The sequence below is a fragment of the Eulemur rufifrons genome, chromosome 28 (genome assembly GCF_041146395.1).
Source record: "Eulemur rufifrons isolate Redbay chromosome 28, OSU_ERuf_1, whole genome shotgun sequence".
Classification (NCBI taxonomy): domain Eukaryota; kingdom Metazoa; phylum Chordata; class Mammalia; order Primates; family Lemuridae; genus Eulemur; species Eulemur rufifrons.
Window position 1 is genome coordinate 13,512,972 of NC_091010.1, and position 13,485 is coordinate 13,526,456.

The 13,485-nt window shown below is 40.2% G+C and overlaps 1 protein-coding gene across 5 annotated transcripts in view; it reads left to right on the forward strand.

Annotated features, from left to right (window-relative positions):
• SHLD2 (shieldin complex subunit 2) overlaps positions 1–11,027 on the forward strand; it is a 77,847-nt gene extending 66,820 nt beyond the window's left edge. For 3 of the 5 annotated variants that reach the window (XM_069461053.1, XM_069461054.1, XM_069461055.1), the window contains 3 exons: positions 2,004–2,232; positions 7,269–7,384; positions 10,448–11,027. In XM_069461053.1, coding sequence (XP_069317154.1) covers positions 2,004–2,232; positions 7,269–7,384; positions 10,448–10,647 — 545 coding nt within the window. In that variant the 3' untranslated portion in view covers positions 10,648–11,027. The remainder of the gene's footprint in view (positions 1–2,003; positions 2,233–7,268; positions 7,385–10,447) is intronic. The other 2 variants (XM_069461051.1, XM_069461052.1) reach the window with 2 other exon arrangements.
• The last annotated feature ends 2,458 nt before the right edge of the window (positions 11,028–13,485 follow it).

Genomic DNA, 13,485 nt, shown 5'->3' on the forward strand with positions numbered 1-13,485 from the left:
AGACTTAGTGCTGTTACAGTCAGTCCTTAATAGGCTGTGTGCAGAGAGGCCCTTTTAAACTTTTTCATTTTCTTTATGTTCAGTTATGAGGGGTGAATTCATAATTTCTATCATTGTTTATGTATTTTTAAGATAAAAATGAAAAGAGAACATGGAAATATTAATATAAGCAATTTTTTTTTCTAATGTATTTCCTAGTTAAATAAAAGGAAGGAGAAAGGGAGATCACAACATGGAAGAATTTTCTTGGAGGGTCTGCTTGCTTAGCAAAAGCAGAGGGGGATGAGGCTACAACTGACTCCTTGTAAAGAAATGAAGATGCTCACTCAGTATCTCACCCTACCATCAGCAGAATTTTCAGTTCTTAGCAGGCTGTAAGCTCCTTGAAAGCAAAGTCTACATTCAGAATGACCTTTTAATTCTTTTAAGGAGGTGTATAAATTTACAAAATGATAGGATCATGTTAATATTCTTCTAAAATTCTTGATTTTCTTTTTCTGAGACAGGGTCTCACTATGTTGCCCAGACTGGCCTCCACCTCCAGGACTGAAGCAATCCTTTTGCCTTGGCCTCCTGAGTAGTGAGGATTATAGGAGCATGCCACCATGTCTGGCTTGAATTCTTTTATTAAACAGTTTTTTAGTGATTTAACATGTCTGGAAAGGTGTGATGTGGAATCTGCTGTAATTTGTTAGCTATGCCATCACTACCCACTCCTGCTAACTAGTGTAGAGATGTATGACATGATTGGAAAAGATGATGAAACCATCTTTGGACACTGAAAGACGAAAACAAATGGAAGAACTTAAGAACAGGAGAGTCACCTTTACTTGGACTCTGAAAGATAACCAGAAAAAGGACTTGGAGACCAGAGTGACACTCTTGGCCTGGAGTGTTCTAACTTCTAAAAGGATAAAAACGAACCAATTGGAAGGCTTAAAGAAGCCTTTAAACTGAAGATGGAGAGGAAGGGAGAATAGTGCTCAGATCATCTCATAGACCTCAGTAGTACACAATAAGACAAAGATAAATTAGGAAAAAAGAATGTCTGGCAGATAGTAAATATTTAGTATTTGTTTACCAGGTGAATGAATGAGCCATTAGTAGTGAATGGGTATGTTTGAGGTTTCTCGTGATTCATCTGAGAAATATTTAATAAATGAGGACTTTCGGCTGGGTGCGGTGGCTCATGCCTGTAATCCTAGCACTCTGGGAGGCCAAGGTGGGAGGATCACTTGAGGTCAGGAGTTTGAGACCAGCCTGAGCAAGAGCGAGACCGCATCTCTAGCAAAAATAGAAAAATAAGCCGGGTGTGGTGGTGCACACCTGTAGTCCCAGCTACTTGGGCAGCTGAGGCAGGAGGATCACTTGAGCCCAGGAATTTGAGGTAGCTGTGAGCTATGATCACACCACTACACTCTAGCCTGAGGGACAGAGTGAGACTCTGTCTCAAAAAAAAAAAAAAAGAGGACTTTGAGTCCCCATGTGGCTGTATAACCCACACCCAGAGTATGGATGATGATGGGCAAAAAGTTGGAGAAAAGAAGCTTAAGAAAGAAGATAAGTTATTGGTATATTCGACAAAGTAGAGAGTAGAAGAAAAACTCTCCTCTTATTTGGCTTTTGACAATTAAAAAGACAGAAGATAGGGCAGGGAGAGAGGGCATTGTTATCTAGTTTCAAGTATTTGAAGGGATTTGTTTTAAAAGAGATATTAAATTTATTTTTCATGATTCCAGAGAATGGGGAAGAAGAAAACATCCACCTGTTCAATCAGATTAGCCAAGTAAGTCCTGAGTGAGTTGCAGGCAGATGCCCCCTTAGATTCTAGAGTAAATACTGAAGGTACAAGTGAGTGAGATTGCCTAGGAAAAGAGTGAAGGAGAGAAGACTTGGTGTATCCTTTGTCATCAGTGACTGTAAATTAACTATATAATTAGCTGTGTTTATAAAGTTATAATTTTGGTTCAGTAATTTATAATATTTCTGTTTGTCTTTTATAGCAGTGGTTCTAATTAAAGCCCGGATTTTAGAGCTGGCATTTTCTATTCCAGCAGCTCAGAAGATAGCTCTAAATGCTCATAGTTCTCTGAAGAGTATTTTCTCTTCTCTTCCCCACATCATATACACTGGCTGTGCAAAGTGTGCATTGGAACTAGAAACGGATGAGAACAGGATCTACAAACAATGCTTTAGCTGCTTGCCGTTTACTATGAAGAGACTATACTATAGGTAAGGCAACTAAGCAAGCCAATTTGATGGAAAACATTTATTGTCATAGGACTGGAAATGACTAAGAAATTAGATCTATCAACTCTTACTTTCTAACAGGAACTAACTAGAGCTAATCCAAGAGAATAAAATTTCCCCCCAAGTGACACATAGCTATTTATGAAAGCAAAAATTGCCCAACAATCATAACAGGAACTTTTAAAAGCAGTAATTGGGAGATTTTATTGTCTTCAGACAGCTGTACCGAAGAAAATTTTTGCTTGATTTACACTTTAACCAAGATCTAAATGGCTCATAAATAACTCATTTCCCCACAATATCATATAATTAGAATTTAAAGGTTAAAAGTATATGATCTTTCCTCTGAGTTGTTGTAGAAGGTAGTAAGATGCTTATCCTTTCTATACCTGTCTTCCCACCCTTACCTTAGAAATTAAAGATAGCAAATACATGTTCTGTGGTAAAATTGCTAAGCTGCTCAGTGAAAAGCACATTGTTGTCCAAATAATATTAATAAATGTTCAGTGTCATGGATAATCTTTTTATTTTTACCTTATAAATTATATGCCTTTACAAAATAGCACTCAGTGTTTTATGCTCTTTGTGATTATTTCTAAATACTGCAGTATCTAAAAACCAAATGCAGATCTATTCGGCATGTTATCATGCCATACTTCAAGAAAATTTACATAAACCGTATCTCCCTTTACAGATAATTTATGTTTGTTACTAAATAAGTGAATCAACTTTCCTATTACTTTGAAAGTTGTTTTTGTGGAAAAGATTAAATGCATGGTAAATAACAAATAATTAAAATTGATTTATCAGGCTGGGCGCGGTGGTTCACACCTGTAATCCTAGCACTCTGGGAGGCCGAGGCGAGTGGATCGCTCAAGGTCAGGAGTTCGAGACCAGCCTGAGCAAGAGCAAGACCCCGTCTCTACTAAAAATAGAAAGAAATTATCTGGAAAATAAATTAAAAAAAATTGATTTATCAATAGTTAAGACCCCTCAAAAGTGACATTGACATTTTATATCATTCCATATCATTTTTATATCATAGGTGACATTTTATATCATTCCAAATGTTTCGTTCAATATGATTATTTATTAGACAAAAATGTTGCTCAGTAATATCCCTTATGGAGAGGAGGGCCTTTGAGTCTTCAGTCTAAAAAATGGCTGTTCAGGGGAAGGACTTCACAGTTCAATCTCACCTGATCATGGTGTGGCTAGTATGAGGTACGTGACATCTAGTTCTAAACTATACCACATTAAAGATGTAATGCTAGTTTGTTGTCTTACTAGAATGTTGAATAGACTTGCTAAGGCAAGAGTTGTTTTTGTTTATTTAAAAGCCTTTAAGTTGTTTTTAGGTTTAAAGTCTTGATTATTTGGTTTTCTTGAGAAGAGAATTTTGAAATTAAATAACAGACTCCCTTCAAATTATCAAATATGTTATTTCTAAATCATCTACATAAATCAGTCAGCAAACTGAGTAAGAGAAAGCTCTTATTGCTTATTTTTACAATCAAATATTTATTAGATATCCACATATGTTTACCTGATATTTGGTACTGTGGATGTTATAGTGATTGATGTAAGTATACTTCTTGTACTCACAAAGCTTGTAAGTCCATTTAAGAAACACTTAAGGAACTCTTGTATGGCATAACAGCCCCAAACTCTGAGTGGATTGATCACATTTTACATTTGTTGTTTGTAGCTGGTTTTCCAATGGAAGCAACATTAGATATTGTATTGAAGTCTCATACCAGGCCACAAATGTTTATTAAATGAACATTTATTAAATGAACATTTAATAAACATATATTAATAAATAGCGTAGTTATTGTTCTTAAAGCTATTACAGAACTTGAACACCATCTTTCACAATGTTTGTAAGGATATGTATTCAGAATTACATTTTTGGAACACAAGAAATACATTGTTTTTTTTTCTGTATTAGAAGCAAAGAAACCAATAGATCAAACCACTTGTTAAAGCTGCTATGCAGACAGCACTAGAGGGTGCCTTTGTCTCTCAAGAGATTTCAGTCAAGCTGGCGGCTGGGACTGCAGTCATCTGAAGGCTTGGCTGGGGTTAGAGGATCCATTTCCAGGGTGGTGCACACATATGGCTGACACGTTGAGCTCCTCCACACCTGGGTGTCTATGCAGGCTGCCTGAACGTTCTCCCAAAGTGGCAGCTCGTTTCCCCAGAGCAGGCAGGCCAAAAAGAGAGTGCCAGATGGAGGCCACCCTTTTTATGATATAGCCTCATAAGTCACATGGCATCACTTCTGCCAAATTCTGTTCATTAGAAGTAAGTTTAGCTGTATAATGAGGGGTAGATTAGAATGAGGCTAGTGCAGAGAAAAGTCAAGAGGCTATTTCCTTATGTTTAGGGGAGAGATGGTGGTAGCTTGACTAGCAGGTAAGTGGGTGGGAATGGGAAGAAGTGGACAGGTTTGTGAGTAGTTGGACAGTAGAATTGGCAAGATTTAGTGAATGAGTGGCAAGTAAAGGGAAGTCATGGACATGTGACAGATTATGGACAATTGGATGAATAATAAGGTTATTTATTAAAACAAGTAACAGTGGGAAAAGTACTGATTCATACGGAGTTTGAATTGCCGAGAGGCAAAAACGTGGAAAGTAGTTAGATATACAGGAATGCCATTCAGAAAAGAAGTCTGGGCTGGGTTTACAAGAATGAGAGTTATTTGTGGTGACTGAACCCTTCATTCATTTCTGCCTCCTGTTTTGTTTTTCTTTCTAATCTTCAGTTATTACCTCTCCCAATGGATCATCCGTACCCTCCTGTAAACACATTCCAGTATCTCTCATATTAAAAAACACATAAAATCATCTGCCAATATTATAGATCCTTCTTATCACCCATTTTTTCTGTGCTGTTTGTACCTAGCCAAACTTTGTTCAAGAGTTGCAAATATATTCTCTCTCTACATCTCCAAATTCGCCTCAGCTTACTCCATTCTACTTCCACCATGCCTCAGAAACGGCTTTTGCCAAGGTTGCCAACGATTTTGGTGTTTCCTAATCCATGGACACTTCTTTTCTTCCCCCTCTAATTTGCTCCGAGTTACATTCAACATCTTAGACCACCGCCTCCTTCCGGAAACAGCCTCCTCACTTAGGTGCAGTGACATTTCTCCTGGTTTTCCAACCTGCCTCTCAGGCCGTTCCTTCTCAGCCTCTTCTGTCCGCCCTTAAAATATCGGGGTCAATCCTGAGTCCTCTTCTTTGTCCTTTCTCTGCATTTGTTCTTTCTGTGTATTCTGCCTGGATGGTCCCAACTGTTTCCACACACTGGCGACTTGCGCTTACGTCTCACCCTGGCTTTGTCCTCCAAGCTCCAGCGTGAAGGAATCAGATTCCGTGCTTGACAGTGCTGCGTGGATGTCCCACAGGCATCTCACACTGAAGCACACCCAGAGTGGACTCTTGTTTTTCCTCACCACTCTCAAATCTGGTTCTCCCATTTTTATACTTCTTGACAAGTGGCACCACCAGCTACCCAATTATTTAAGCTAGAAACTTGGACATAATCCTTGAATTATTCCTTTTTCTAACCTCCCCTGTCTAATCTATCGGCAAGTCCTAAGAATTTTCATCCAGAACTATATTACAGATTCATCCACTGTTTTCCATCTCCACTGCTGACATCTAGTCAGGTGTTTCTCAGCAGGGGCACTGCTGACACTTTATGCCGGACAGTTTCTCATTATGTACAGCATCCCACACATCGCAGGGCAAGTGGCTTCCCTGCTTACCTTCCCCTCGCTGAACCCTCAGTTACTGGGAAGCCAAAGTGGGAAGTTAGTACCTACTGGTCAGAATCACCTGGGCCTTGTCCAAGCCACTGCTGCCTCCTGCTCAGCCCATCACAGTCGTAGTCTCCTTCTGCCCTTGCCTCCTCCAGGCCATTCTCCTCCCAGCTGACAGAGGGATCCCCCCCTTGCTTAAAACCGTCAGCAGTCCCCTTTCACCTGTTGCCTCTGTGGTCTCATCTGCTGCCACTCTCCCCTTGCTGCCTGGCCTCCAGCTGCCCAGCCTTCTTTCAGTTCTTCAGACACTCTGATTTTTCTCCTTAGATTTTTTTTTTTTTTGTATATCCTTCCAACAATTTATTATGCATATACCAGCACATATATATCCCTTTCTTTAAAAGTACATAAGGCTGGGTGCAGTGGCTCACACCCGTACTCCTAGCACTTTGGGAAGCCAAAGTGGGAGGATCGTTGAGCTTAGAAGTTCAAGACCAGCCTGAGCAAGAGCAAGACCCCCGTCTCTACTAAAAATAGAAATATTAGCCAGGCGTGGTAGCCTGCACTTGTAGTCCCAGCTACTCGGGAGGCTGAGGCAGAAGGATGGCTCGAGCCTAGGAATTTGAGGTTGCAGTATGCTATGATGACACCACTGCATTCTAGCCTGGGTGATAGAGCATGACCCTGTCTCAAAACACACAAAAAAAGAGTGCATAGAATAATTACTGTTCATACTGTTTGTTCCTTAGAGTCTATCATGGTACTCCTTCCCTAATAACACCTATAAATGTTCTTCATTCTTTTTAACAGCCACATAGTATTGCAATGCAGGAAGTACTAAAAATTATTAATCCAGTTCCCTATTTACTGACATGATAAACAGTTTATTTCTGATAGGAAAAAATCCACTGGGGGAAAAAAACTTGTGATTGTGAAATATGTGATTCTCATTTTAGATTTCTAAAACTAATTTATGCAACAGTTTAAAATAATATATTTTTCTTATATTAGTATCTGAAATTTAAAAGTGAATATGGAATAAATAAAATGTATTAATTTATCATTTCAAACTCTTGGGAACAAAACCCTTCTCTCTTTCTAGGATGTCTCAGAACATCTAGAATTGTTTTTAGCAATTAAAATTAATCCTGCATAAAAACCTAGTGCTTTTGGAAATCACATTGCATATAAACATTTTTCATTTGAAAATCTTTTGGAAGGTCATGTGTTGTTTCCTCTTTTGCAGGCCAGCTTTAATGACCGTAGGTAATGGGGAACATAATGTTTGCATTCGTGTAGGATCAAAGCTGATAGAGAAGATTCTTCTCAACATTTCTCCGGACTTCCTCAACAGAGTGATAGGTAATATACTCATGCGCCATCAAGAGGTTGTTTTTGGTGAAAGCATTCATTCAGGAGTGTAGACGGTATGCTGAAACAGAAAGAACACTGTACTGTAAATTGAGGATTTTTCCATCCATATAAAAGCAGAAGGATAATTTAGCTTTAGTGAAACATAAGACTATGTAAGTTAGAAGGTCAGACTTGCTCTACACCTGTCTTAGTACATGAATAGTGGGAGGTAGCTAATCTCTTCTTAACCTAAATTTCCAATTGGTAGGCAAAAACACTAGGACCCTAGTTAGAGTTAAGTAAAGGAATGTGTGACACTGTATATATGAAGATAGTCTATTGTTAGTGGAATGGATTTGCAGGATCTTCATCTGTGATGCTAAGGATAGTCAGTGGCTAAGAACAAAGCAAAGATAACCCTCTTGTTAGATGTTCAGACTCTGTACCTGTCCTCATTAGCCTCAGATTCTCTAAGCAGATGAGCTAATTTAGTTCTATTGATTGCTTTGTTTTTTAATAATGGGTTGCTTTTCTTGTTTTTTGGGTGTCTGGTAATTTTTGCTTGAATGATGAACATTGCGTACAGAACAATACAGATTAAGGTAAACAGTATTTGTGCCTGGAAAAGGGCTCGCCTCTTCTAGACCTTTACTAAGGGTGAGCCATGACCGGGAAAGAGTCAGCCTTGTCAGACAACAAGTTGGATTCAGGTTTTATTGCTGTGGTTACCCTCAGGTCACCAATGGTTTCAGATTTTTCTAGTATTGTCTTGTTCTTATAGTGGGGAGTGGTTCCCCAGATATTCCTGCCCCATTATCGCTTAGCACTTGACTCTGCACCTGCCACAGAGATAGCTTCTCTGCATGTTCTTGCACTTCCCCAAGTTGTACAGACTTCTGTTGGTTGTTATTTGGGGCATCCCAGCCTGGTGGGAAGGAGCAGGACTGATGCTCTTTGATTCTGGTCCAGCCTCATTCTTACACAGGGTCTTGGGTGTGGCACTTTCTCCGTGGATGCTCTTCTGCCGTGGCAGCCAAATTCTGCCTTGTGTCTTTGGTAGGTCTTGCGTGGTCCTGCCCTCCCTGAGCACTAGGGGGCCACTAATGGTCCTGATCCAGGGTGGTTCTCTGCCCTTCCAGGCATAGAGGATTTTTTCTTTTTCCTTTCCTGTATCTGCACTGGGTCCCCACTTCTACCCTGGGCAACAGGATTTGCTGCCCTTCCTCCAGCTGTTGAAGATTTTATTTCTTTAAAGGGGAGGCCCAGGTGGTGTTTTGTGCTTTTCCTGTTGGCAGCTTCCCCCCTCCTCCAGGCCTTCACCATAGTTGGAAGCTTTCTCTGGTGTCTGGCCCTGCCTCCTGTCCCGTGAGCACCTGGTGGAGGAGCCGCAAGCATGCAAACCTGCCTTATGTCCCTGGCACTGGCAGTTCATTTGGCTTTTAGCAATTCATTAAATATTTAAGCACATGCTGCTTTCCTGCTTGTTTGGTGGACCTGTCTTCTTCTCAAGCCCTGCCCCAAGTGAACCTGTGCTCTCTTCCGTCTCTTGGAGGCACCTGTCTTTCCTTACATTACAGTCTCGTTGGCTGTTGTACAACCTTGGTTCTTTTATGCGTTCAAGAAAATGATGATTTTGTAGTTTATTCAGCTTTTTCTAGTAACTGTCAGAGTGGGAGCCACACTTTTTCCAGCTTTCTACATCCTAATTAGAAGCCTCTGTTCTTTGTTTTTCACTTTCTTTTTTTTTTTTTTTGAGACAGAGTCTCACTCTGTTGCCCAGGCTAGAGTGCCGTGGCGTCAGCCTAGCTCACAGCAACCTCAAACTCCTGGGCTCAAGCGATCCTCCTGTCTCAGCCTCCCGAGTAGCTGGGACTACAGGCATGCGCCACCATGCCCGGCTAATTTTTTCTATATATATTTTTAGCTGTCCATATAATTTCTTTCTATTTTTAGTAGAGGTGAGGTCTCGCTCTTGCTCAGGCTGGTCTCGAACTCCTGAGCTCAAACGATCCGCCCACCTCGGCCTCCCAGAGTGCTAGGATTACAGGCGTGAGCCACCGCGCCCGGCCTGTTTTTCACTTTCTTTACTTCATTTTCATTCATTTGGCTATTTTCCTTCCTTTTCTTAATGTTCTTTATATATTTTCAGTCTTATCTCTTCATTTTTTACACAGTGTTAATTAGTCTTTATTTTTCAGAGAAGCATCATTCTCATTTCAAGTATACTCCTGTGCTTTGTCTGTTCTTGAGACAGTTAAAGTCTTACCTTAGCATTGATTAGATTATAACCACAAGTGCAAATGTCATTGGTTATAAAGAGGTCACCAGACTATCCAGGTTATCACTAATGTTGATTTACCAAAGTGTAAATACAAAATTTCAAAATTATTGTGGAGAATTCTCATATGTCTAAAAATATGTCACTGGCTCTCCAGAGTCTGTAGCCCTAATCCAAGAAAGACTGGTGTATTGGTCACCAGTCATAGTGGTGTAGTCGATGGTGCTTGTCAGTCTGGTATTGAACAACCTGCTAAATAAGTTGATTAGATGTCCTAAAAAATATGAGAGTAAGAATATATGACAAATACAAAATAAAATTACATATGTAACTATAATTTTTGTATTTTTATTATCAAGACTTGATATTAAATAACTGATTCAAAGGTTTTTTTTATATAAAATGTATATATAACTGTGAACTGAACCATAGATTGGATAAGAGTGCTTTTCTGATATCAACACGCCCTTTTTGTTTCAGTCTTAACTCAGGAAAACATTAATCTCAGTTCTTTCCTTTATAGTTTTAAGAAGCTAATAGCTGTGCTGTGGCAGGACCCGCTGTCCGTCTGAATGGTGTGTGGTCCAGGCCTGCTTTTCATGTCCAGCAGGAATCTCATGCCGTCACTCTAGAGTACCTTTAGCAACTTGTAACTAGAAAGAGAAAGTACAGAAAGAGAAATACGAAATGGGTTTGAGACTTGAGGAATCTAGGGAAACAATGATCTTCCTTGTGTGTTTCTGGCAAGCAAGAAGGGATACTCAGAGCTCTGTGTGTGTTTTCATCTTCCTCAGTTCCTTCCTCAGACGTCACCTATGGGATGGTTGCAGCAGACCTGGTGCATTCCTTGTTGGCAGTCAGCGCGGAACCTTGGCTGTTGAAGATTCAGAGCCTGTTCGTGTTAGATGAGAACAGCTACCCCTTACAACAAGACTTCTCTCTACTGGATTTTTACCCTGATGTAGTAAAGCACGGAGCCTATGCCCTTCTCTGAGGCCAGATGGAGAAATTGTAGGCATCTCAAGGAAGAAGTATTGAAATGATTTGTCTTTTGAAATAAATGAATGACAGAGCTTTTGCTTTGGGTTTTTTAAATAAATGTATTTTACAAAGAGAAATGTGTTAACTGTATAAATTAAGGCTTTTTTCCCCTAAGAAAATCCTATGAGGTTTTTGAAAAATTTGTTTTGTTTTTGTTTTTTTGGTTTTTTCCTTTCTTCATTCTGGAGAAGCGATCTAACAGTAAAGGCAGTATGTGGCCGATTCCTTGGAATTTAAGGCTCACCCGTCTGTTCACTGTGTTTGGCCCCTGCTACGTTCCAGGCATCATGCTATGCCCTGGGGATCCACACAAGACATTCGCTCAGAAACTGCCTTCGTGCTATACTCAGAAACCCTGAGTGCTTGTCCTGTTCCTATTTGGGGTGGGAAACCTGTGACCTTCTGGATCCTTGACTGAAGCCTTTTGACTGAACCCACATCTTACAGAACAAATCCTTTTAATAAAGGATTTGTTCTGTGAAGTTTGGATGTGATCGAGGGTCAGCACTTGGGGATCTGGAAGACAATTTTTCCACAGATGGGAGTTAGGGGGTGGGAGATGTTGAGGGGGTGGGGAGGCAGAGCTCAGGTGGGCAATGCCTCTACCTGTTTTCCTAACAAGCCACTGACGGGTTCCAGGTGCGGCTGGGGGTCCGGGACCACAGTGTTAACCCATGAAATACATACCGAGGACTGTGAAGACATGTTGGTGTGATCTGGTGTTCTTTGTCTCGCTTGAAATGGTTTAAAGATTTCTTCCCAATAGGATGTGAAGAGACATCCGTTCCAGGGAATTATGTTTTTTTGGTTCATACAGGGACAAGTCCGCATCTTGAGGACAAAGCAGGGAAGGGCACACTTAAGAGAACAGCTTTCTTGGTGGGCTTATACTGATTGGGCCGATTTTATATCAGAACTGCAAATTTCCTCCTAGTGTGATTATAGTTGAAAGAGCAAGGATTAGAAGACATCAACTCCATGTCCAAGTTTCGTCATCCATTAGATGAATTATTTAGGAGAATCAACTATTTTGTTTGAATTTCAGTCTCTCTAGATACAAAATGGGGACAGTTCTTTTTCTACGCACCGTAGTAGTTGGTAGACAAAACCTTAGCAACCATTTGCTTTAACTTCTTCATCTTCCCCATGAAGAAATTCATCAATTAAGCCTTGTTCTTACCCTTTTTTCTCTCACAGATCCCTCTGAGGAATTGTTGAAAGCTATGGACCCTTCTCCACAGAAAAATGTATCTGTGTGTGTGTGTGTGTGTGTGTGTGTGTATACACTCCCACATGTGCATTTTTGCATAATATGTTTGAAAGAATCACAAAACTCCTGAGGTTCATTCTTAGGGAAGCCAAGTTGAAAAAACAAAACAAAACTCTGAATCAAAGAAAGCAATTTCAATGAACCAAAAGAATTTAAAAAAAATACAGTAAAAATGAATCTGTTCATTTTGTCATGAATTTAGTTATTTTCAGGCAATATTATTAATCTATTAACACTGAGCCTACTCCAAACTTACAGTTAAGTATTGCTCCACATCTCCCCATTAGTGACTACCATTTTATATGAGTTTCTTCTATTAATGTAGTAATAATGACAGAACAAAAGGCTAAACATTTGTTAGTAAATAAGTAAGGCACTCAAATCCTAGATTTGAACTAACAACAAGACTCTTCCTCCCTTCAAGTGTTGAAACATGATCTTGTTTCCTTCATTTTCAATACTTTTTAGAGAAAGACATTGGGATGGGGTGGGGAACCTGGTGCCAAAAAGGTTGGGGACTGCTGGCACATACAGGAACCCTAATTTGGGGTGGAAAGTTATTTCTTCCTGTCCTGAGAAATCTGACCTATCCCCAGAAGTTATCATCTATTTAACTGGAATCAAGGGAGCCATAGCTTCTGCTGTGGTCTGAATGTGCACCCCCAAACTTTGTATGTTGACACTAATACCCAATGTGATGGTATTCAGAGGTGGGGCATCTGGGAGGTGAATGGGATTTGTGTTCTTACAAAAGAATCTGGGCGGAGCTTGTTTGTTCCCTTCTGCCCATAAAGACAGCCATAATCCACCATTTTTGACACAGAGAACAAATCCTCACCAGACACCAAATTTGTTGGTGCCTTGATCTTGGACTTCCCAGCCTCCAGAACTGTGAACAATACGTTTCTGTTACTTATTCATTACCCAATCTTAAGTTATTTTGTTATGGCAGCCAGAATGAACTAAGCTAGCTCCCATCCTATCCTGAGATGACAGGTAAGTGTAATTAATCTACTCCATGTGTTTTCATAAAACTCAATTGGGTAACAGAAGAGTGTCAGCCAATCCAGCAGTCCCGTATCTGGCAGTGCTATGGTGGGCATTTTAGGGAAACCTCATTCTTCATCTCCTGACAGTTCAGCTGGCAGGGATAGCTCTCCTATTTTTAGAGAACCGGTTGTACTTGATATTAACTTAGTGTCCCCAAAAGCATTGTTTCCCTAATAGCATTAGAGGCACTCACCTTTCTCCCCACTGGCAAGATCTGTGCTAAATCTCCATTTACATCTTGGTTATTTTGGGGATGGAAGTGATGTGGGAAGGGGTTCTGATGGTCAAGTGAGTTGACAAAATTGGGTACGTGATCCACTCTGCAGACATTTGCTGAGAGTCTACCATGTGCTAAGCACTGGGAATACAAAGACAAGAAGGTGAGCTCATAGGCAGGCTGGTACATTTTAAACAAAATTACATCAGTGCTAGGATTAAATGTGTGTGGAATACAGAGCAAAGGCAAAAGAG